Source organism: Lepidochelys kempii, chromosome 8, assembly GCF_965140265.1.
Source record: "Lepidochelys kempii isolate rLepKem1 chromosome 8, rLepKem1.hap2, whole genome shotgun sequence".
Lineage (NCBI taxonomy): Eukaryota > Metazoa > Chordata > Testudines > Cheloniidae > Lepidochelys > Lepidochelys kempii.
The window spans coordinates 82828487-82855183 of NC_133263.1; the positions used below are offsets into that span (position 1 = coordinate 82828487).

At 41.5% G+C, this 26697-nt stretch overlaps 1 protein-coding gene across 1 annotated transcript in view; it reads right to left on the minus strand.

Annotated features, from left to right (window-relative positions):
• Positions 1 to 26275, minus strand: part of PTGFR (prostaglandin F receptor) — a 31099-nt gene extending 4824 nt beyond the window's left edge. Inside the window, exon 1 of the mRNA XM_073358235.1 lies at positions 25496 to 26275. Coding sequence (XP_073214336.1) covers positions 25496 to 26275 — 780 coding nt within the window. The remainder of the gene's footprint in view (positions 1 to 25495) is intronic.
• Between the last annotated feature and the right edge of the window lie 422 nt (positions 26276 to 26697).

Consider the following 26697-nt stretch of genomic DNA (forward strand, 5'->3'; position numbering starts at 1 on the left):
ATAGCCCTGTGGAAGCTTGCAACGTCTGACAGCTACCAGTCAGTCGGGAATCAGATTGGAGTGGGCTGCTGTGTTGCAAGTAGCCAATGCAACCATTGACCAGCTGCTATCAAGGGTAGGGACTTTAGAAAATGTGCAGACCATTGTGGATGGCTTTAATGCGCTGGGGTTCCCTAACTGCTGCAGGGCGATAGACGGAACGCATCCCCCTATCCTGGCCCCAGAACACCTGGACGGCCAGTACATAAACCACAAGGGGTACTCTTCCATGGTGCTGCAAACACTGGTGGATCATAAGGGATGTTTCACCAACATCAACGTAGGATGGCCAGCAAAGGTGCATGACGCTTGCATCTTCAGGAACTCTGGTCTGTTTCAACAGCTGCAGGAAGGGACTTCCTTCCCACACCAGAAAATTACTGTTGGGGATGTTGAAATGCCTATAGTTATCCTCGGGGACCGAACCTACACCTTAATGCCATGGCTCACGAAGCTGTACACAGGCACCCTGGACAGTAGTGAGAAGCAGTTCAACTATAGGCTGAGCAAGTGCAGAATGGTGGTAGAATGTGCTTTTGGACATTTGAAAGCACGCTGGTGCAGTTTACTGATTCAGTTAGATCTCAGCACAACCCATATTCCAATTGTAATTGCTGCTTGTTGTGTGTGCCACAATATTTGAGAGAGTAAGGGGGAGATGTTTATGGCAGGGTGAACGGTTGAGGCAACTCGCCTAGCAGCTAATTTCACATAGCCAGACAACAGGGCGATTAGAAGAGCACAGCAAGGCGCGCTGCGCATCAGAGTGCTTTGAAATTCAGTTTCATGACTGGCCAGGGTACGGTGTGACAGTTGTTTGTTTCTCTTGAAGTTACCCGCCCCCATATATACATATATATACACATACATATATGAGAAAGGAAATAAAGTCACAATTGTTTAAAAAACATTCTTTATTATTTGTTGCACAACACATTGAGAGAAATCAGAAGGTAGAAGCCTTTCCCGCATTAGATCCACCATACAGCAGAGCATGCCAGTTTGCTCCTCCATGAGCTTGACTATAGCATCCTGCCTACTCTCATCGCGCACGTCCCTCCTCTCTTCGTGTTTAACGCTTTATGGGACTCAGCAATTGTTTGCCTCCACACATTCAGCTGGGCCCTATCAGTGCGGGAGGACTGCATGAGCTCGGGGAACATGTCATCCTGAGTTCATTTTTTCTGCCTTCTAATCTGGACCAGCCTCTGGGACGGAGTAGATAGGAGCCACGTTGAAACATTTGCACCTGCGGGAAGGGAAAAAGGGAGGATAATATTTTAAAAGATACATTTTAGAGAACAAAGGGGACACTCTCAGTGAAACAGGCAATTCATAGTATACAGTACATGTTCTTTCAGTACAAGGTCGCATTTTGCTTCTTATACTGAAGTGCCTGCCACTTTGGTGTGAGTACGCCATCACACGTGGCCAGGCAACAGAATTCAGCTTGCAGGCAGCCATGGTAAGCCGTAGGGGCACGAAGGGTTCTGCTACTTCTGCATTCGTTTCAATGCCTTCAAACTGCCAGGCCCCCTTTCCCATAGGGATGCCTGGTGGGTTTGCCTGCAGGCTCTCTGGGATGATCGCTTCATACAACACCCACCCCTCACCACACACCCACCACGTGGCTCCCATGAGGCTCTGAGCAGGGATGAGCCCTTTAAATGCGAACAGCCCAGCTCAGCTGGGTTTCCCCCCACCCCTCGGCTCCGATCAGGCTCTCACTCACCAGAAGTGCTTTCTCCAAGGTCATGGTCCGAGAGCCTGCCTTGGGAGTGGGGGGAGGCTGTTAGCTCCAGCGTTAAGAGTAGTTCCTGGCTAGGGGGGAAAACAGATCCCCACTTGCTGCCTGTACATGGTCGTCCTCCTCCTCTTCGTCCTCCAATAACTCATCCTCCTCGCTCCATGCAACTCCCCACCGGCAGGTGTCCGTGGACACTGGTGGGGTAGTGGTGGCGTCACCCCCCATAATTGCATGCAGCCCCATACATGCTGCTTCTACCGTGAGCTGTGACCCAGAGTGCCTGTTCGCCTCCCTGGCTTTTTGGTATGCTTGCCCGAGTTCCTTTATTTTTGTACGACACTGCTCTGTGTCCCTGGACTAGCCTCTTTCCGTCATGGCCCTGGAGACTTTAGCGTACGTACTTGCATTTCTTTTTTTGGAACGTAGTTCTGCCGTAACAGATTCATCTCCCCAACGTGCGATGAGATTCAGTACCTCCCGTTTGGACGATGCTGGCGCTCGTCTGCAAATTCAGGACTGCGTGGTCTCTTGTGATGGTGGACTGTGCTGATGGTCACCTGTGCTGATGGTGACCAAACAGGAAATGAAATTCAAAAGTTCCTGGGGCTTTTATTGCCTACTTGGCTAGTACACTGGAGTTGAGTGTGTTGTCCAGAGCGGTCACAAGGGAGCATTCTGGGATAGCTCCTGGAGGCCAATAACGTTGAATTGCGCCACTCCACTTGCCGAGGTGGAGTACAGAAATCGGATTAAAGAGCCCTTTAAATCGAAAAAACCGGTTTGGTCGTGTGGACAGAATCAGTTTTATTTCTAATTAACTTGGCTAATTCCAAAATAACCGCTTACTGTAGACCAGGCCTAAGTTTTTCTTTTCTTTCTCAAAATATTTTTTATTTGTATTACCGTAATGCCTCTAACCTTCTCATCACTAGATAGTGGAAATCTGTATTTGCTACTAATTTGTACTATACACAGTTGACAGACATAGCACGTTAAATACCACAGCTATGCCCATTACTCCTTGATCATGTTAAATAATCCCTACCCCTCCTTAGTAGTATTTGCACTACACATGAGCAAATGCATTTCCAAACCCACTAGAACTTTATTATTTCAATATTTGGAAGAGAACTTGACTTGATAATCACTACGTATTATGTACACTTATTATATGAAGCGTTCATGATTTGTGGGGTTATCATAAGCAGAAACAGATTCCTTAAAGATAAATGTAACATTCCAATAATTCATTATTTCAGACTTGTTTGCCTCACCGCTCTCCAACCAGCAACCAAACTCAATGGAGACCTCTTCTTTCTTTTTTCACCAAATCCAAGATCCTGAAGACCCCCACTAAAGCTTGAGGACTGGAAAAAATAAAAATCTTCCCAGCCTCTTTCTCCATTAAACCACTCCCAATTGTGCAGGCTATCCCCATACTTAACTATGGTTATCTCTGAAGAGGCACAATTGCCTGCTAAATTCCACTGCTCTTTGAGAAGCAAGTTGTTTTCTCCCATCTTCTTTTATCAGAAAGCCAGCATCGAAAGCCAATGCCACCTTCCAAATCCAAGTAAGGCCCTTCTGGTGGCTACCCCATCCACTGTCTGAGCTAAGTGGGCCCAGGAAAATGCTCCTTCTATACCTGCTATCCCAGCCTTTTAAGCACTATGAGGCAGCCATATTGCACTGGGCTAACTGAAGCAAATCGTCCCCAAATCCTATCATAGATGGCATTACCATAAGTATTTCTGCCCCATAGTTTTTAAACAGCCAGAGCAGCAAGCCTGGGAGAAGTGTGCCTCAGTCACGTTGTTGCTTCCTGCCCCAGATCAGCCTCCATTATGGTGAGAAGGCAGGGGCCCTCTTTGTTAGCTCTTCAGAGAAAAGGTGCAGGAAGAGCCAGATCAGTGGGGGAGGCCACTTGCATACTCATCCCCGACCCCTAACCTCAGAAAACAAAAGTGAGAAAGGACAGCCCAGATTCTGTTGAGGGAGACTGGCACAGATGAACGACCTGAGAATTCCCTGCCCATGAAACTAAGAATGTGTGGAACCAAGGAACTTTAATACTGCAGAGCAAGGGGATAATATACGGTGACCAGCAGCTCCACCTCTTCTTCCTATGCTTGGTTTCACAAAACGCAGGCCCATTTTGCAACACCCAACATGTCTGGTGAAAAAAAGTTTAAAACATTTTCCTCAACAGCTATAAATCCCCCCTCAGCCCAACTTTACATCCTTCAGATCTCTGCAGAAGGTTAAAAGAAAAGGAGTACTTGTGGCACCGTAGAGACTAACCAATTTATTTGAGCATAAGATTTCGTGAGCTACAGCTCACTTCATCGGATGCATACTGTGGAATGTGTAGAAGATCTTTTTATACACACAAAGCATCCCCCCACCCCACTCTCCTGCTGGTAATAGCTTATCTGAAGTGATCACTCCCCTTACAATGTGTATGATAATCAAGGTGGGCCATTTCCAGCACAAATCCAGAGTTTAACAAGAACGTCTGAGGAGTGGGGGGGGGGGGAGGTAGAAAAAAACAAGGGGAAATAGGTTACCTTCCATAATGACTTCGCCACTCCCAGTCTCTATTCAAGCCTAAGTTAATTGTATCCAATTTGCAAATGAATTCCCATTCAACAGTTTCTCGCTGGAGTCTGGATTTGAAGTTTTTTTGTTGTAATATCGCAACTTTCATGTCTGTAATCGTGTGACCAGAGAGATTGAAGTGTTCTCCGACTGGTTTATGAATGTTATAATTCTTGACATCTGATTTGTGTCCATTTATTCTTTTACGTAGAGACTGTCCAGTCTGACCAATGTACATGGCAGAGGGGCATTGCTGGCACATGATGGCATATATTACATTGGTGGATGTGCAGGTGAACGAGCCTCTGATAGTGTGGCTGATGTTATTAGTACCCCATAAAGGCTTCCACCAATGCAACTAAAATTAAAAAGATGCCATGACTCCACATCACACTCCAAATATAAATATCACATAGCTTGTGTTTCACTTCCACTTGAATCTCGATGGCATGAGAACAACTAATAGGCTAAATGACACAGCAGCTAGTTGCTTTCCTGTCACTATTAAGAGACCTACAAACCAACCAGTCAAAACAAAAAGCACACTTCACAGCTAGTTACGAAACAGGACATACTGTGTTACTGGCTTTTGTACATTGAGCCTTAACACTCCAAACCACAGGCGGGCAAACTTTTTGGCACAAGGGCCACATCGGAGTTGCAAAACTGTATGGAGGGCCAGGTAGGCAAGGCTGTGCCTCCCCAAACAGCCTGCCCCTCTCAGAACCTCTGACCCATCCAACCCCCACAATGCTCCTTGTCACAGGACCTCTGACCCCCTATCCAACCCCCCTATTCCCTGTCCCCTGACAGCCCCTGGAACCCTCTGCCCCATATCCAACCTCCCCCTGCTCCCTGTCCCCTGACAGCCCCTGGAACCCTCTGCCCCATATCCAACCTCCTCCTGCTCCCTGTTCCCTCGCTGCCCCACCCCACAGGACCCCACCTCCTAGCCAACCCCCCCCCACTCCCTATCCCCTGACTGCCTCCCAGGAACCCCTGCCCCTTATCCACACACACACCCCACTCCCTGCCCACTTACCATGCTGCTCAGAGCTCGCAGCCCCACCACCCGGCAGGAGCAGCGGTCCAGAACGCTGGAGGCGTGGCACGCTGAAGCTGCGTGGGAGGGGGAACAGCGGCAGAGGAACTGGGTGCTAGCCTGCCCGGCCAGGAGCTCAAGGGCCGGGCAGGACGGTCCCACGGGCCGGAAGTGGCCCGCGGGCCATAGTTTGCCCACCTCTGCTCCAAACCCATCTCTCTCCTACTGCTCCCTCCTGTGCTGCAAGAAACTGCATAAAAGCAGGCAACCAAGAGGATGGGTCTGGAAAGCAGAGCTGGTGCTAGGCATAAGCAGACTAAGCAATTGCTTAGGGCCCCAAACAGGTCAAGGAAGCCCCCCCTATTATTAGTATGCGCTAAGGGGGCACACAAATATTCCTGCTTAGGGCCCCCAATGGGCTAGCACCAGCAATGGCTTAGGATACCACTTTCTATATAGAAATATAATAATCTATGGGTTGGAGCAACCTTTCCTCCTCCCATAAGTTTCACCACAGACCAGTATAAGATCCTATCTGAGGAGGTGCACGGTCTGACAAGCTTTAATATAGCTAAGATGGTTTTTGAATGTTGGTTTGATAGTTGTGGCCAAATTACACGTTATAATTAAAATCGCACACATGCAGCACTACACAGTCACTGCTATCTCCCCAAAAGCTTGTGGAAAAATAATCTGTCTGCATTTCATTCCTGCAAAAAGTTACTTAAATATTTTGCACTTCCAGAAGTCTCAACAACTGGCATTTATAAGAGACCATGTACTATACATAAAGCTGCAACAGTCGGTACAAGCTGCCTAGAAGATTCAATTTTGTAGTATTTTATCAACAGTGGATTTAAGAAGTCATATACATCTTTTATCTACAATTTTATATTCCCTGAAACCTTGGGGTTATCAAAGAAGTGCTGATACCAACTTACCTACAGCACTGCTATAAAAGTGTCACAGCTTGTAAACGGAGAATGTAAGTTACTGTTGAGCCAAAGCAGAGTCCATCCAATAATTACATTTTGATTTGGTTTCTTATATTTGTCAATTAAAAAGCAAGGAGTTTACAGAATAACATCACATGGTGCATGTACTTCTGCTGCCACTCAAACACACACACACACACCTAGTTTTACACTGCAGTATTTACGACAATGTTTGGTCTACAGCTTCTATTTTTCCCCTAATGATCTCTCCCTCCCTATTTTAAAAACTAGGGGCCATATCCTCATCTGGTGTAGATGTGATGTGCTCTTCTACACTAACTGTGGCTGTGGCCCTTGTAGTTAAATTAAACCCAAGTGTGTGGCTTTTATATAGAACTGTGGCTAAGAAAGCTAACAGGAGAAAAGGAACGGTGGCACCTGGTTTTTGTTTGTTTTTAAAAAGTGAAAAAATGAAAGTGAAGTCAGTAGAACTGTTTGTATGAGTAAAGATTACTCACATGAGTAAGGGCTGCAAGAACAAAACTTAACAAGTGAAAAATAAATGGCCTGATTCTCCTTTCTTTTCCATGGCTGTAAATCAGGAATAATGCCATAAAATTAACCGTGTAACACTTGTACTAGAACAGTGGTTCCCAAACTGGGGTTCATGAACCCCTGGGAGGTTCGCACAAGGTTACAGGGGGTTGGCCAGAAAAATTTCCCTAATGGCGGCTAGAGGACCCCGGGCATAGGAGGAAGCAGGTGGGACCAGGTTCCAGGGCACACAGCCCGAGCCCCATGGAGTGCTGAGCAGGCAGCCCGAGCCCCATGGAGCGCAGGGCCGGGAAGTTGGGGCTAGCAGCCCGAGCCCTGCCCCCATCAGCGGGGGGCCGCCAGCCCGAGCCCCAGCAGTTAGCCTGGGCAGTTGGGGCCGGCAGCCCAAACCCCAGCAGTCAGCGGGGACCAGAAGCCAGGAGCTCAGTGGAGTGCTGAGCAGGCAGCCCAGATTCTGGCGCGGGGCCAGCAGCCTGAGCCCCCTACTGGGCAGGGTGGCAGCTGGGACCCCAGGTCTGCAGGTGGCAGCTTGGACACCAGTCCTTGGCAGACAGGGGAAGTTAGGCAGCATGAGCGGGGAGGGGCGGGTGTTCAAGGCTGTACGTGGGGGGTGGTCAAGGCTAATTTGTCCCTCACAGGGCACCCTCTTAGGGATGGCCCTGGTGGTGGAAGAAAAGGTGTTTGCGCGCCAAACCAGCCGGAACCATGTTGTGGCCAGTGGAGCAACAGAAAGGTGGCTCAGTAATTCGATACTTAGTCATTCTCTCTGGAGTGCTGTTTTGCTGTTTTGCTTCAGTGAGATGTGAGTGAATCTTCTTATTTTCTGGTTTGTTGGTTGTTAGCATTCTCTCGGTCTTATTTTTATTAGAACTTTTGTACCCAAGTTCAATGGATAAGTGGCTGAAAAAGGAAAGTGTAAAGATACAAGAATTAACTAGTGTTTCCGCAAGTCCACACTGTGGAAAATCTAAGTATAATGATCATGATGATCCTGGAAAGTCACTTACAAAGAAAATAAAATATGACGATGATTATATAAAATATGGCTTTACATGCATTGGTGATCAAGAACATCCAAAACACGGTGTGTAATTTGTGGTGATGTTCTAGCAAACAGCAGCCTCAAACCTTCTCTACTTTGGCACCATCTACTAGGCATCCCGCACAACTCGACAAGACTGTTGATTTTTTCAAGCGAAAAATCAGCTGAGAGGAAAAGTGACATTACCAGTTTTATATCCAAAGCAAGTTCTGATAATGAAAATGCACTTGAAGCGTAATACGCGTGAGCTACCGAGCAGCAAAAGCACCAGAAGCCCATACCATAGCAGAGAGCTTGACTGGTCCATGTATAAAAGACGTAGTTCATTGCATGCTCAGAGAAAAGGCTGCAAAAAGGATTGACATGGTACCTTGGTCCAATAATACGTTGTCACGAAGAATTAATGACATCAAATAATGTAGAGACTACACAGAGTGGAAAAGTCCATATTATGCTATACAGTTGGATGAATCAACTGATGTAGCTAATCTAGCTATTTTGCTACTGTTTGTACGTTATGTAAATGAAGGTATGGTTGAAGACTACTTGTTGTTTTGCCAACCATTGAAAGAAAGAAGGTACAACTAGAGAAGATATCTTCAATCTGACTAATGCATATTTTCAAGAAAAGGAAATAGATTGGACCCGTTGCCTAGACATTTGCACTGATGGGGCCACATCAATGACAGGGAAGTATACTGGATTTGTAGCTCAAACAAAAAAAAGGTCGCATCAAAAGACTCTTGGACTCATTGCAGTATCCATAGATAAGCCCTTGCAGCAAAACGCATCCCTGAGGGACTGAAGGAAGTGCTGGACAATGCAGTGAAAATGGTGAATTTCATAAAATCACAGCCAACAAATTCCAGAATATTTCATGTACTTTGTGAAGAAATGGGTAGTATACACAATTGTCCGTTGACTCATACTGAAGTTAGATGGCTCTCACAGGGCAAAATCCTTGTGCGCTTGTTTGAACTTAGAACAGAAATCCTAGTTTCTTTCAACAGCCACCCTTACCACCTTGCCAGCTGTATGGAAAATAGTTTCTGGCTCCAGAGCCTAGCCTATTTAGCAGATATTTTCTCAAGAATTAATGACCTAAATTTATCTCTTCAAGGCCTCAATATAGCAGTTTTCAATGTGCAAGAGCAAGTTGAATCCATGATAAAGACGTTGCAGTTCTGGGAAAGTTGTTTGGAAAACAATCAAACTGAGTGTTTCAGTACTCTTCATGACTTCCCGGCAGAACATAAACTTCAGTTGGATCAGTGCACTAAAACCAATATAACTGCATACCTAAAAGGACTTTGCACTACTTTCAGAGAATACTTTCCAGCTATGTCAGATGATAATGACTGCATTCACAACCCCTTTGATGATACCACTTTCTCAGCACAGATATTGAACACTGAGGAAATAGAGAAATTGATTGAGATCTCCTGTGATTACGAACTGAAAAGGAGTTTCAGAAATCTGTCACTGATCAACTTTTTGCTGAGTTTAAGAAACGAGTACCCCCTTCTGGCAGAAAATGCTGCTACAGTATTGTTACCATTTTCAACAACATACTTATGCGAGAAAGTGTTTTCCTCGTATGCACATCTGAAAACCAAATAGAGAAACAGACTTGATGCCAAGCCAGACCTGAGACTTTCTCCCTCCAGTGGTTCCGGAGTTCCAAGAGCTATGCAGAGCAAAGGAAGTGCATCCATCACACTGAGGAAATTTAAACTTAAATCCCTGGAAATATTAATTCTTAGGAGGGGTTTCACGAGATTTCCCAATTTAGTGAAAGGGGTTTGCAGGTTGTTAAAGTTTGGGAACCACTGTACTAGAGGGAAATGAGACAAGGGGACAGATTCTCAGCTGGTATAAACTAGCATAGATCCACTGAAATCTGACAGTATATCAAATCTATACCAGGTAGGAGTCTGGCCCAGTTGTCTTGGTACATTCAAGGAGTCTTGGTACATTCAAGTCCATGTCTGTTTGTTGCTAATATGTACTCACCTACATACATCAATTCACTGCTTATCCTTCTGAACACAGTTCCCTTGAGAAAAAGCAACCATGCACTAGATAGGTGTGAAGGACACTATCCTTGGAAAAGTATACGGTGAAAGGAAGTACAGAGTCCTAGATAGCTGGTGCTACCAATTAAGCAAACCAAATATCCAAAGTTCAGAAAAGATTCTGATGTCCAAGTTTGGCTGAGGATACCCAGACTATGGAGGTCTTATGGTTAAGGCAACTTGGCTGGAGATCTGGGTTCCATTCCTGGCCCTGCCATGGCCTTCCTGTGTTCAGAGTTCAACATAATTCACAGGAGTATTGTGAAGCTAAAATCATTAATGTTTGTGAGGTGCTCAGGTACAGCAATGTGGTGAGAAATGCCAGAGGAAAAGCCTATAGCTTTATTAATATAATTCCAATCAAATAATAAAAGGTCACTTATTAGCAGTGAGTCAGTTGACAAGTCCAAAGTCTTAGGGCAGAGAATACTGCTATATGCACATACTACTGTTCAAGTAGCACATTTGTATACAGTCTCTCAACTCCGATCAGAGAATTAGAGGTAGTCTCACTGATCATCCTTTAAAGTTCATGGGACAGATTCTGATCTCACACAAAATGTTATACTGTTGTAATGTCAAAAAAATTATTCCAGCTTTACATCAGCATAACTTTGATTAAAATAAGTCTCTGTGGTAATTTGCTGTCTGGCAATCCAGCTACTTCTGACCTAGAGGTGTAAGCAGTTCTTGGTGTAGTTGCTGAGCTGGTACAAGATCCTGTTCTTCATGACTTCCCAAATGAAAGAGTCTGCAGTGCCATTACGGTATATTTTGTTATGCTCTATTAAAAGTTTCTGGGATATTTTCACCATCTACAATTTTACAGCTTTTATGCAACAAACTTAGAGACAGGAATACATTATCTGAACAATTACTCATAAATAATATAATTTTCCATGAGCTTTTTATGGAAGGAGCCATCAGACATAAGTGTAAAAGCGATAGACTCCAAAAGAATGTATCAAAACTACCAGATAAACGTTCCAAACATCCTGACCAGTATAGTTAGTGTCTCTTTTGTTACTCTTTTGTTACAATTTATTGACATTATGATGCTGTATATGGAGATATGAATACAATATTAAAGTAAACTTTATCAAGAGGAATTTATTTTGTGTACACAAGATTAAACATTTTAACTACAAAAAAGTTAATAGAGCTCTGACTTTCTCCTCTATGTCATGTCCCAAGAAGGTCAGGTTAACTAAAATAAATCAACTGCCTACTAGAGCCCTGTGGACAGAAGTTAGTTGTACAGCAGCTTTGAAAATTGGGGAAAGATAAAATTAAGCACAAAGATCTAAACTTTGTCTAGGGCACAGGCACCAAACTGTGCCCAGCAAGAGACCACAAGAAGGAAGTTGTCCACAGCAACCTTCCTGGAGCATTCCATAATGGGGCACAAAGACCTTTTCTGCATGTTATCCCCATGTACACCCCTGAAATGGCAGCGACCTCTGTGTACAAACACCTACACAGATTATTCATGCTTTTATTATGTATCATTTGTATTAGCAGAAATAATTTGTCTGGATCCTGTGTGCAGAGCTGCCTGGGGGCACCTGTTTGGGAAACAGGTCCATGCTGAGACAGAATACAGTCTTAAAAATATATATATATATCACATAGCCTCAGTGTAAACTTGTCTACATGAATACTTAATTTGCGGTGCATAAATAAGTCAGTGCATAAATCTACCCCGGGCTGGCCTACCATGCACAAAAGTGTGTTTGTGGACCCTGCTGCCCACGTACTGAAAGTTCTCTAAATGCCCTTTGATCTCCCCTCTTTGAAACAAGAATAGATTAAAGCACACTAGAGAACTTCTAGCGTGTGGCAGGAAGGTCCGCATGTACACTTACACTATGTCTATGCTTGGAACTATTGGTATGAGTCCCAGCTCGCACAGATATCCTACACTAGTTCTCATCGAGCTAGCACACTAGTGTAGCACAGGGCAGTGGCTAGCCACTCTGAGTACTAACCTACCTTGACCCCGTGGGTACGTTCTCAGGGCAGCTGGCCTGTGCCACCACTTGCTGCTGCCTGTGCGTCCATGGCTACAGGACTCAATGAGAACTAGCAAGAGTAGGTTCATGCAAGCTGGGACTCGCACCCCTAGCCTTAGTGCATGGCAAGCTAGTGCAGGGTAGATTTACACCATGCCTTGCCACAAACTACACGTTTGTGTAGACAAGCCCTAAAATCAGCTACAGTCTCAATATTCTTGGGTTATTTGAGCGGAAAGCTAAGAAATTTTGGAGCTGAAAATAGTAGATGACTCCATATACAATGCAAAAGCACACAGTGCCTAAAAAGATGCCAGCTAAAGAAACCACCCTTGTAAGGCTGTTTGTAAAGTGTGAAGAATGAGGTTGTGTAGTATTTTTTATAAATATCATATGCTCCTTAGGTTTCAAGTCTATTATTTGTGTCTACATTATGTAAGAATTCAATATAGGGCTGAATTCCGTAAGCGTTCCTTGCTCCCACTGACTTAAAAGATGCCACAAAATCAGACCCCATGCTCAGAAGGAGCATTCAAACAGGGGGAAACAGATCGCAAGTACATATTGAAGGCCTTTTTCCTTCCCTGGCCTTTAGAGTGCAAAAACACTGTATACATTGACATGGGGCCCAATCTTGCAAGCCTTTGATGCACAGGTCTCCCAAGGACTTCAAGCAGTCTACTGATTTGTGAGCCAGTGAAACCCACTGTTCAGTGTGTCTTAAATCTCCATCTAATGACTAGTCCAGAGAGGTAATGTGTTGGCTGCCTGATAGAAGAATTATTCCCTTAGCTCAAAAGGCAGAGGCTGCTGCTTTTAGCTCTGGCAATCATGGGTTTGGTCTCTGGTTGTAACCCACAGTGGTGGTCATTAGAAAGACAGAAATGGACATTTATTCATAGTTATTTGTTTATAGTACATGTGTCTTGTAGGGTTGAGAAAAAGATATATTGTAAACAATAGGGGCCAAATACTCATGTATATTCATTTAAGCTAACGGAGCTATGGTGATGTATAACATCTACAGATCTGGGCCTAAGCAAAAGTGAATGTGGCTTTTTTTAGCGTTGTAAAAAAATTCTCAAAACCTCTATAAAAAAACTGGCTCGCTTTTATACAAATAGCTTTACGTAAGTGTTTGATAAAGGCTGTGCACTGAAACAGCAGGGAGAGTGAATCGCTATTACATTTACTTAGTTGGAATAAATAAGTTACAACTAAAGAGGTTTTATTTTTTAACTTGACAAAGTAATCACATTATAAATCCTACTAAGGATGGTCATGAAACTGTTTTATCTTTTATTATTAAAGAGAGAAGAGGAAAAAAGATCTACTCTTCATTTAAGGATGATTTATTTTTCTCTCTTCACCCCACCCCACAGACTTCAGAGCTTGAGCTCCAGCCCAAGTCACAACTTCAAAGCGCTATCTGCACAGCTCTTTTTAGAGCACAAGCGGGAGCCCCACTAGTGTGAGTCTGTTGACCAACGCAGGAAGGCTCACTTCCCCAGTCTGTGTAGACATAGCCAGAGAGCAAAGACAGTCCCTGCCCCAGAGAGCTTACAAGGTAAGTAACAGGCTGCACTTCAACAGTGAGTGAATACGGCAATGTAAATATAAGATGTCATTATTAAAGCAGTGTTAAAAGCTGGTGAAGAATCTATAATAAGTAAGTTTCATAGCTAGCACTTGGGCTCCTATCACGATGATATTTAGCAAGCAGAAACATAGGTGGATGAGAGAAGTTAGCCAGAGCCAAGTGAAAAACCAAGAAGAAGATTTAAATAATGATCTCTTTCAAATATGAGCTGATCCTGCAGTACTGTTTGACATAGCTTTAATGGCTGTGTAAAGAAGGAAATAACTAACTTATCATCATCGGGAGGCATGGGGAAATCAGGATTTCATATTAATACCAAAATTAAATATCCATAAGGATACATTGGACAGCTTGGAGTATTGATATGACAGAAATAGTATAAGACATGAATTTATCAGATTAAAACTGGCCAATATGGAAGAATTGCTGGAAATGTTCCATGTGAACTTATTTCAGCAAAGAAGGTTTGGGTCACATATTTACCATTTAAAGAATTTATCAGCCCACAGGACAAAGATCCAATCTCAGTCTAGGCAGCTATCCAAAACTGGTATTCAGTATATGATTTTTCAAGCAAAAAAGACCCGGCGTACATAACTATCTTAGCCAAAGAACATGATCAGGTCTACGGTAACTGAACCCAAACTGAAATACTTCCTATTTTGGATCAAGTAGCAAATCAAAAGTCTTTAATGAAATGAGCAGGTCTTGAAAAGTTTACTAACTGCAGGCATGCAAGTCAGAGATAGATATTAGATCTGGGTGGAGAACAGAAACACTCTGTTGTGGAGGATTTAGAGACTTTGTAGTTTGCTTTCATTTTGATTCAGAACAAAACCCAAACTCTCCAGGAAAGAATTTCAGGAAAAAAATGTTTTGAAACATTTTGTTTAGACAAAATTGAAAAACACTTCAATTTCAGCTAATTTTTATTTTATAATACCACCAAATTTTAAAAATCAAACCAAAATGTCATTTTGAAGGGAAAAAATATCAAAACATTTTGTTCCCAAAAAAAGGCAAAAATGGGCTGTTTTAACATTGTAGGAATTCTTTCCTTTTTCCTACCCTGCCTTGCCCAAAATAAAATTTTGATAAAATCATGTTTATTTATCAAAGCATTTCCATTTTGATAGAATTGCATTTTCCAAATGAAAACTGTTCCACTGAAGTTTTTTCAACTAGCTCTAGTAAATATGAACAATGAGGGTGAGAACCAGAAGTAATGCTCTGGCAAAACCCATTCCCATGCCAGCTGCTGGTAAGTGAGGGTGATGTCACTATTTCAGGGCTCTGTCTTAAATATCAGTCTCACTCTGGTAAGTATCTGATAAAGCCAAAGCTCCTCTCCCCTTCTGGAGCCACTTGGCTGCTGCAAGAGAAGAGATTCTCGACTATTCTACTTTTCTACCAGAGCCTTTTTACTACTGCGATGACGGTCTTCATCTGGCTTTCTTCTCCTCCCAACCTCCTGAGTACTGTACTGCCAAATCCAGAGAAGAACAATTCCTAAATAGTCTGTAAGTAACTATACCACGACTACTTTTAGAAAGCATTCAGAGATACCTCGTTTGAAACGGTTTGAAAACTGACATGAACTCTACATAAACTCACATAAATAAGTTAAAAATATTTCTCCTCCTCTGTATACCGTGGCTAGTCTAATCTCTGCAACCCAGCTCAGTCCCATACAGCAAAGTATTTTTCTGAAAGGCTGAGGCCAACTGGAATTTTACCAAACTTGAGGAAAAAAGAAATCACTTACGAAGACAGACAACAACATTTGTGAAAATCCAGCATTACCCCAAGTATATATAATAGAGCATAAGCTCATGATTTAATTCTTCACAGTGCAAAATATATTATATAACACACACACACACACAGAGCTATTTATAGTTAATTCTATGTAATGTGATGCTATAACTGAGAAAGATATAGCATAGTTATGGTTCCACCACAGATATTTTATTTTATTTACAGAAACTGTATTTCTGAGGTAGGGTGGGAAATCATTAAATTAGAGGCTGTATCCGTTCCGAAAGTGGTATAAATGAGTGTAACTCCAGTAAAATCAATGGAGCTATGCAGATTTACATGAGCTTAGGATCTGCCCAATGGTTCACATAGCTACCTCCCTCTAAATAAAGCACTGTAAATTCCGTTTATACATGTGTGAAAGCATCAGGAAATTCAAAGCTCCGATTCCCACAGCAACCATAAGTATTTAAGTATGGTACCATATGAGGTTTGTGTGTATGTATATACAATACCATGGTTTAACTGTGGCTGCTGCAGAAATCAGAGCTTTGAATTTCCTGATGTTCATTTGTAAATTGAAACAAAAACTTGATATAAATTTAATAGAGTCCTCCAAACAAACCCAAATCAGAAATTCCTTTCTATACAATTCCTTTGTACTGACAATAAGCAGCTGAAATTTCAGCCAAAACAGCCAATTTTTTCCCCAGAAATTTATAAACACCTACAAACATGAGCTCATAAAAAGGCTCATAGCAATGTTCCAATAATAAAACCATTTAGTACATTAGCAGTTCATTCAGAGGAAATCAATCAGGAATGATAACTGAATTCTCCCTACGCTAAAGGACATACTGTAACAGAGGTCTGACCCTCCAGAGCCCACCAGATCAGGAAGAATGAGTCCATTTCTGCCAATGAAGCTTGAAAGCCTGATTAACGTACAACAGAAGATTTATTTTTCCGTAAGGACTCAGAAAAGACTGTTGTCAGTCTCACAGATCCTCCTACTTGGGCTAAGTAGTAGGTCTGAAGAAGAAAATCTCTAGAGGATAGTAATCTTTAGAATATTGATTCTACTGAGTAAAGATAACGAGCCAGATCCTGCAGATCTTTTCCAGGCAAAAGCCGCTCTTTTTTTCTTTCCCCTATAAAATTAGTTCACTTCTTCTAGATGAGGTGAAAGTAAGCAAGCTCTTGAAATGGGCTTGAATTGGGACCATGTGCTGGATCGGGAGAGTAATGGCTATTTCTTTTTAAGCTTGTGTACCAGGTCAGCATTTTCCCTGGATGGGTCAGCCTGCTGCAGAGCCAGGTTGTAGTGTTAGCAAGGTCTGGCACTAAATTTATAATTTTTCCTATCGAGACATTTTTTCTTTATCTTTCCCTTTGCAGCAGAAAAAAGAACCATGTATATCAACCTACTAGTTTTCAAATATCTCAAACTAACAAAAGTAAGGAAGACTTTAGGATTTAAAAAAGTGGAATAGTTTCTACTGGTTCTATTTTAAACTCTTGAGTTTGCCGAACAGAAATACTCAGAACACCATTTATGGCACTGGTTTTTTCTGTAGTAGCAACTTTTAAAGAGCTGCGTGGCCAGATGAGTGAAGAGATTTAACATCACCACCAGCAATCTTCAGAAACACATTTGTACTAATTCAAAGACTAATTTATCCTTGTTCAAATAGTCTTGTTTTTCATTGGGATGCAGCATCCTCCAGAAAGTTAGCCTGAAGCTCATGAAATAAACCCTGATATCTCCTCTTTATGAAATTTTCCATTCAGAAATACCTTCCCTTTCAAATGCATGATTCAGTTACCAAAAATCACCTGCCAGAGACCATAAGAGAGAATCTACTATATTTTAAAGCCATTTTATTTTGTCAGGAAATAAAAGGAGATTCAGCATTTTTTGGAGATAAACTGCAGAAAGAAAGCAATGAAGAGATAGAAATGTGATGAGATTTCGTACACATCAACATAAGGTAATATGAGAGATTTAATCAGCCAAGACACAAAAGTGTGATATAGAAAGCAGTAATGCAGAGACAGACTTCAGGATTAGCATGAAAAATACATTGGATATAAATTTGCAAGGTAATACCACTGTATTAAAACACATATGTACACACAGACGAAGTGACAGGTATAGAAGAAGTTCTTGTAAAACAAAGGCAGTAAGAATGCTTTCTACTATACTAGTAATAATTAAGGGCCAGATCCTCAGCTGATGTTAATCAGTCCAGCACCACTGACCTCCAAGATCCTTTGCCGATTTACATCAGCTGAGAATCTGGCCCCAGTGATGGAATTCTACATGCAGCAGAACAGAGGCAGCAAACTGTACTCCAACCATACAGCTGCCTTCACTAACATGCCCCTCCCTTCTCACCTCATAACAAGAGGCACAAGGGTATGCAGAAGAGCCATTTTGCCAGCTGTACTCTACCCAAGAAAATTTCCCACGTGTGCTATTCCCAAGGTGGCCAGTTCCAGGCAGCTTATAGTCCCTTTAAACTAGCTAAACTGGGGGGTTGAGGGGGAGGAGGAGCTAACTGGAATCAGGACCAGGAGCCTTGAAACCCAGCTCCCTGTTGTACCACTACTGCACGACTCCTGCATTTCAAAAAAGATAATAAAAGGACAATGAAGAGTTAGAGTAAGTTCAGAGAACTGCAATTAAAATAAATGCCGGAGATTCTCCATAGCCAGAATGTGATCCTGTACAAAAATTTACTCTCAGACCCATCCCATGTGTAATTACAGGAAGTACATTTTACTTCTCCAAATAGCAAAATATTGAAAAAAATGCAATTGTCTCTTCGGCCACAGAGAATTTATGTGATGAACGTAGCTCCAAAAAACAAGCAGTTTCAAGAAATAGGCTAGGCACCATGCCACCGTCAAAAGAGCAGCTCTTTGTAACAGCATAGATTGTCATTAACATGCATGCCACAAAATGTTACAATCCCTTCTGCTTTATTCGGGAATCCAACCTCTTGGGGCCAAATCTTGCTGACCTTACTCAAAAAAATTCCCTATTTGCTTTGATGAGTAAAAATGAGCAGGAATTGACCTTTGGCAACACAAAACATGACTTGACACAACCTGGTTCAGCACAGAAGTTGTGTGTTAACATTTTTGGAAAATACTATCATGAAACAGTGTTTCAGATTATCAACCGTGTCTCTGGTAATCCACAAGCATAGAGTCGTTAGGACCATTCATCCCACACATGGGTCATGCCCATACAGGGAACTGTAAAATATGAGTTTCTTCTTGTGGAGTTTCCTATGAATTCTCCCATCATGATGATTGAGTTCCCCCAAACTAGCAGATCCCCCAAGAGCTGCATTAACCTAAGGGAGACCATGAAGGCGGTGTTCTACACTGTGTCTGCACTCTCTCGTGCTCCCTTGCAGCAAGGCTCCCGCATGAGGGCAGAAAACCCATCCTCACAGCCCTGCTAATCAGTGACCAGCTCATTTCTGGCTGGGAAGCATAACAAAGTCACTGTCTCAATGTACGTTAGGTAAGAGTCATGGGTATTTTTATTATTATGCATTTATTTGTATTGCACAAGCCCCTAGAGGCTCCATTGTCCTAGATGTTGAACTTACACAGAGAAACAGACAGTCCCTGCCCAAAGAGCTTGCCATCTAAACCACAGGATACTTTAACACAGAATAAAGACTTAGTATTTATATCATGTATGTAAAAGTATTAACTACAAAGAAAAAAGTTATATTGCATTAAAATATTGAACAGTGAGTATAAATCAATGGATAGATGTGCAATATTTGGGAACATTGATTTTATAATGAAAACGGAGTATCTTCATTTAGAAAGTAGGTGCCATTCAGTATTACAGGTATTACTGAACCAGAGGAAAAAGTTACACATAGTGTGCACATAGCAGTTAACAATGACAAACTCAATTAGAAACTAAAAACAAGATGTGCAGTTCTACTGAGGTAACCCATGCCCTTGTATTTGTGATCCTTATCCCCCCCCACCACCTTTACCGCCATCATTTTTCCTTCCCAGACTTTGTCACACCTCTACTTAGGCCTAACTCATGTCAGCACAACTCCTACTCACATCAAGCTCTCTAGTGTACTAGTTCTTCAAGATAGAGAGTAGAACCCCGGTCTCACTGAAGTCAATGGAAAGACTCCCATTACCTTTTCTTTAATATGGCACCTAGCATACTTTTGGCTACTCAGTGAACAAACAGCAAATAATAATTAATGATAAATGGATGGAAAGCTAGGACTATGTTTACTTTAGACACTTGCTCATTTAAAAAGGTATTTACCACCTTTTCTTTAATACGGCACCTAGCATACTTTTGGCTACTCAGTTACCAAACAGCAAATAATAATTAATGATAAATGGATGGAAAACTAGGACTATACTTTAGACACCTGCTCATTTAAAAGGTATTTTTACTTTAAATATTAGTAAGAATCCCCTATACCAGTGGGTAAGCGTGAAACAAATATTAATTTAATATTTTGCTAAAATAAGGTGTCAAATCAGACACCTTATTCATTCAGGTGCATATTATATTATATAATCTAAAACAAATCTATTTGACAACCCCAAAAGATTTTGGATAAATGGAGTTTGTAGACGGGGAAAATCTGTCCGATCTATTTATAAACCACACTTGTCAAAAGTATTTAGGAGAAGGTCAAAAATATTTGACTATTTGGCTTTCAAATACAAGGCAAGGAACTGAGAAAGTGATGTGCACCAGGCAATACAAATTTAGAAGGGATAGAGTCTGGATAAATGGATTTTATTATCTACGGTATATACATATATGCATGATGCTTCTGTTCTGATTTATGAAAGCAAAACTCCACCTATGGACTAATGAAATGGTATTTGCTCCATCACAGCTATTCTACTCCATTCAAAGAATGGGTGGGTAGCAGAACAGCCCAGACTAGCCCAACACGTATGCATGCACATAACTGAAGCCAAAATTTGAATTTAGATGAAAAACACAGAATTAAGAACCCAATCCTACCAAGTGCTGAGTGCCCTCAACTCCTGCTGAAGTTGTTAACTAAAATTATGCCTGTTTTGACCAGAAAAAAAGTAACTACCCTATATATTCAGTTTGAAATTAGTGTATCTGTTTATGCTTGAATAAGGCTAAGAGGACATTCACTCTATTATATTATTCAGTTCATTGCTGAAAATGTCTTTCGTATTCTCATTTACCCCAGATGATTTTCTTTGCCTGACTGAATATTCTTTGGAATCATCCCTAAAATGCCCCTTCAGCTCACTACTACTATGAGAAATAATACTTACTGCTGTATTCTGGATATGCTCCAGTTTCATATTGCAGATGTCTCCAGTTTATAACACGTTCTTGATGAAATTTTATTTTCAATACCTATGTATGATCCACTACCCTCTAATAAAACGCAGTAGTACTGTAGTTACCTTTTAATGATATGTTTATCTTCTCTGAAGAACTTTTAAAATAAAACAAAAATGCATAAGTGCTGACAGTTCAGGAAATTAACTTTTATATCCTCAGTAGAATCAAAATAGTTAAAAGACAGTAAATCCTCAATCCTGCAAAGACTTACAAATGTGCTTAACTTTACGAACAGCCACACAGAAGTCACTATAGGGTCAGGGCCTAGACCATCAAGTCCATTCCTCTGCAAGAACATGGCTTAGTCCCACAATAGAAGCATATCAGGTTGTTAAAAAAATGTTTAAGCTGAAGTTTAGCCAAAAATGGCAATTTAATACACCCTTAAGTACTCATTTTACTAGCAATCTGGGAATCGCAACGATCTGTGGGTTAAAGAACTAGTCTTTCACCTCAACACCTGGGTTTCTAAATCAAATGTGAAAGTGAGTTTGTGATTTTATTCTCATCCCCAAAGGACAGTTGTTCACCCTGCAAAAGCCAGCACAATATTTGATGACAATCTGGCAAGCCTGGACTTGAGACATCCAAAGCTAGAATTTCAGGAGTGTTGAACGTGCACAAAGTGGTACACTGGCACAGCTGTAAGGAAGATTTCAGTAGTACCTGCCAGTACTACCCAACTCTAACCAGAGCTGTCACTTCACTGAGGAACGTATTTATATAAATTTTCAATTACAAAAATTAAGCATTAAGTCATTTGTCAGTATAAATCACAAACAGAAGAGCTCTCTAAACAGCAGGATTCGGAGTAAACCTTGTCAAGATAACAATAATTCATATTTAACTACAATCTATATGATGCAAAATATTTTATCAAGAGTGCAATGATTTCAAAATATTTATGGGAGCACTCATCCATCTACAAGCTTTAGAAAAAATATGTATATGTACTTAGGAGATTGAAAGTTCTGCATTTTTTCCTCTAGAAAGAAGGAGGCAGAAAGGGCACAGTAAGGAAAAGAATGAGTGATAATGAAAAACAATTAGAGTAGTTGTAATTCTGTTTATGCAATACATGATGAAACACTGAACATAGATTTTGAAAGAAAACGCAAATTAATAGTTCTTTTGACATTCAAAGTCCTTCTGCAATTAAATCAACTGCAATCTTTAAGGACAGATATTTTTCTGAAAATAAATATTGGGACTGGGTAATATATTCAGGTTTTTTGACAAGTAAACTGATCACTTCAATTACTTCTCTGGATGGTCAGTCTGTGCTTGCTTCAAATTTATTGCAGGAGGTCACTGGAAGTAATCGTTCACTAAAAAAAGCCTACATTATCATCCTGAAGACTTTGTCCACAAAGTATGTATGAGAGACATGAAACTGTCAATAATGTTACATAAAGCTAAGATTAGTTAAAATGGTATTGTAGTGCAAGTCTAGAGAAATCAACAGAAAAGCAGAGGTGAAATTATTTTGACCCTTTTGAAGTCAATGGCAAAACTCCCTTTGATTTCAGTAGGACCAAGATTTATAGCAGATACTCTTGTTCTGATCACACACCCATTTTCCACCAGTGTAAGAGGAGCAGAGGGCCCTTTTTCTAAAGGAAGAATTAAGATTCAGTGTTTCTCATGTCTTAACCTCCCTCACACCAGTACAAAGTTAAACTGTTTTGAAAGAGTTTACCTGGTTATGTTAAACCATTTTCATAAGTGTGTGAACATGCACACTATGCTCTGGGACCCAGTTCAGATGTGCTTTATAATGCGATCATAGGACAGAGTAAGAAACTTTAGGATTCTTTACTATATGATAATCAAACTGTATGTTCCAACTCTGATTTCTGACACAGTTTATACCAGTGGTGGGCAACCTGTGGCCCGCATGCGGCCCATCAGGGTACTCTGACTGCAGGCCGCGAGATATTTTGCCGATGTTGACCATCCGCAAGCCCCCCTGCAGCTCCCAGTGGCCTGCGGCCCACTGCTTCCCACAGCTCCCAGTGGCCAGGAACGGTGAACCACAGCTACAGAGAAACCGTGGAGGATCGTGCCTGCGGATGGTCAACGTCAGCAAAATGTCTCATGGGCCACAATCAGATTACCCTGATGGGCCGCAGGTTGCCCACCACTGGTTTATACTGACCTGACCTGCATTAAGCAGTTTGGAAGAACCACTGCAGCCAGTAACATGTAGGCACTAGGTTCTGTGCTGTGTTTTGAGGGATTGCCTGGGAGCACCAGCTCCTAATGCTGATCTGCAACAAACCTTGCTAAAGCTCTGTTCAGACTACAACTAAACCAGGTTACTTATATCTAAACCATACTTGAAATTAAGCCACTACCAAAAACATCAGTACAGCTCGAATGCTATTAACACAATTTTGAAATGGATTTTAAAACGTATGAGTTGCATCAACATATTAGGCAGCGTGGCCAAATGGGCAAAGCATTGACTTGAACTCTATTCCCAGCTCTGCCACTGATCTCCTGGGATACATTGGACAAATCACTTTACCTCTATGCCTGTTTCCCCATCTGTGAAATGGGGATAATAAAACTTCCCTTTGTAAAGTGCTTTGAGAACTAACGAGGAAAGTTGCTCTATAAAAGTGAGATGACATTATTAACTAATTCTAAACTTTACCTTCCTTAATATGGTTCACAACTTGTGGTATAAACTGGGCTTTATAGGCTCCATCTGTGACCATGGAGCCCGCAACTAACAACTGGCAGAGCCCCCCACCCCCACATACCATAACTCACATCAAGCCTGACACGCTCATTGTTGTCATAAGATGTAACTCAAAGGTGTCATGTAAGGTATCTTATGTAAACTGGTGACATGCTGGTCATGAGTATTATTGGGCATACATGCAGATGGCGTGTAAAGAATTGTGCCTGTGTGTTGGAAACGTGTTCCTAAAATTTATTTTGGGGGCAAACTTGATAAACAAGTTTGGCTTGGACAAAGGACTATGCATTCACCTGTGTGTCCTCTGGCTTACAAAGCTTGACCCAATGAAAGCATATTTACATAGAAGGTAAAGGTTTCAGAGTAACAGCCATGTTAATCTGTATTTGCAAAAAGAAAAGGAGTACTTGTTGCACCTTAGAGACTAACCAATTTATTTGAGCATAAGCTTTCGTGAGCTACAGCTCACTTCATCGGATGGTAAATAAAGCCATCAAGCTAAATGAGCAGGGGAGAAGACACAATCACATTGGGGGAAGGGAGGGGAGAATCTACATCCCTAAAAAAACCTTCTGGCTCTTGAAACAGAGACAACAGATCTTGGATAATATAAGGGGGGAGGGGGCTGGAGACATTTTAATTATCCTTCACTTAGGGGATGATAGCATACAGCTGCCGTTGAGCCTAGGAAAGCTGGATTCTCTTGAACTGAAAGGCAAGAGTTGCTGGAGACTTAATGTAAGTGAGAAACCTGCTTAGACAAAGATTGCAACTTGATGAAATGGAGTTTTAATCACTAGGGCTATGTCTACATTGGCAATTGAATGACAAAACTTTTGTCTTTGAGAGGTGTTAATCCCCCCACTCCCCGAAAGACAAGCGTTTTGCCAATGACAAGAGTCAGCGTGAACAGTGCTTTGTTGGAAGGAGCACCCTCCTGCTGACAATGCAAAAGCTTCTCATTGGGGGTAGAAGTTTTTTGTCCGCAGGAGAGCTGACAAACAACAGCTACACGGTGTGAATTTTAGTGGAACGGCTGTAGCAACACAGCTGTGTCCTTAAAAGCTGTGTAGTGTAGACATAGCCTTAGAAGCATGTTTTATTTTGTTTGTAATCAGACCTGTTTTTTGTTCTTGCTAAGTATCACTAAAATCTCTGTTCTTTGTTAATAAACTTTTTCTTGTTTTATTATAAAACCATCTCAGTGCTATGTATTAAAGTAGACAGTGAATGCTCAGCTAGCCAAACAGGCTGGTATGTGCTCTGTCTCTTTGACAGCAGTGAACTTAACTTCTGTCCAGTGGAAGGGACTGAACACTGCAGAGAGATGTCTCTGGGGAACTAAGGTTCATCGATTGTTACCTGCAGCAAACTGGCAGTGTCCTCAAGAGTTTGCTGGCAAGGCGGACAAGCTACTGTGTCAGGGAGCTGACACACATCTTAGCAACAGCAAACTCTCACTTGCTGAAGCGGAGATGGGTAATACACGGGCTCACAATTCTGGGTATCTCATGCAAGACTCACTATAAACATAACTACACATAAACAGAGTTGTGAAATAATAGTTTGGGACCTAACAGTATTTTCAGACAGATCTACATGGACAATTTTTGGGAATCTCCTACTGTTTCACTAACACCCATGTTAACCTTCGTTCAGACTGGAGACCAGTGTTTTAGCACTGCATGATACCGTAAACAGGTTTTTATGATCATCATATTCTGCTTACTGCTAAATCTATTTCAGTTCTAGTCAGAAACGAAAACAAATACCATCTTTGTTACAGATGCACAGTTCAGAATGCCACATGCAATATGAAACTGAAATAATAAAATGCTTGTAAGTGTAACACATGATGTTACAAGTGTGATCTGTGGTGTTCACCACAGCTAGCCACTATCAAAAACCTGCAGATAAAAAATGACAAGCTTCAGACACAGATGTGCATTAAAAATTGTCAAACATATTAGGCTCTTACCAGAAATGGACTCCAGCAAATGCAAGAGACACACATTATAGCCAATAGCTGAATGATCATTTCAAAATGATGAGATCGGCCTTGTCTTTGTTGACTTTTAAATTTGACTCTTAAGAGAGTAATTCCTGTGACAGCATTGCACAAGAACGAAACAGCAAGGGCCAGTAACCCAAGACAAGAAAAAAGTAATAGATAAAATCGGTCTTCCCAGTCCTCAATATGTTCTGTTTTATAGAAGCACCAGGTCCTCGATGCTTGAATTTGATATGCTCTAAAGCTAAGAATAGGCAGCAAAGCTATAAAAACAGCAAAGAGACATACCGTAGTCAAAATCATTTTTACATGTTTAGAAGTCATTTTTGTAGAATGAAATATTGGTTTAGTAACTCCAATGCAACGTTCAACAGCCATCACACTGCCCAGAAAGAGAGGGCACAGCCCAAAGAATACCATACATATGCCAAAAACACTGCAGAGAATGTTTGATTGATTAAATCGAATCCAGTCTTTGTCAGAGGCATACACAAACACAGCAATAGTTCCATTGATGAGATGGCCAAAAAGATCGGTGATAACCAAACCACTAGCAAAAAGCAAAAAGGATGCTTTTGATTTCTGTCTAAATCTCTGATATGCCTTCATGAGAATTGCTATTGCAAGACTGTTGGATAAAATTCCCACCGTCATGAATATTATTGAAAATAATACGGAAATCTTTTTGTGTGCGTTGCAGGTCGTGTTTCCTAATCCATCCAGCACTGGTGATTTTGACCTGTTCATTGTTGGAAAAGTAGCTGGAGCACTCAATACATTTCAGCAGTCATACAATCAAAAGGCATCTGTAATATTTAAAAGAAACACATTATAAAAGGCACATCTCTCATTTGATATTTGAAACAGATGCTCCAGGTAGCTTGTGGTAGAAATCTAATTTCCCTGACCTATCAGGTGCATGATGTGGCATGACATCTTTGAGCAGTTACATCGGGTATAGTGATGTAGTGCTAAGTTTAATAGTGCTGGAGCCCTGCAGAAATGATCTCAAATTAGTAATTCTGTCACACCTGAGACAGTCGCCCAAATCTATCTTGTGTGCGAGTCTACCATAAGATCAGGCACCCATATTCAAAACTTAACACTGTACCAGTCAACTTTATCTCACAACCACCAGCAGCAGCATTCTCTATTGCCCATTCTTTGCC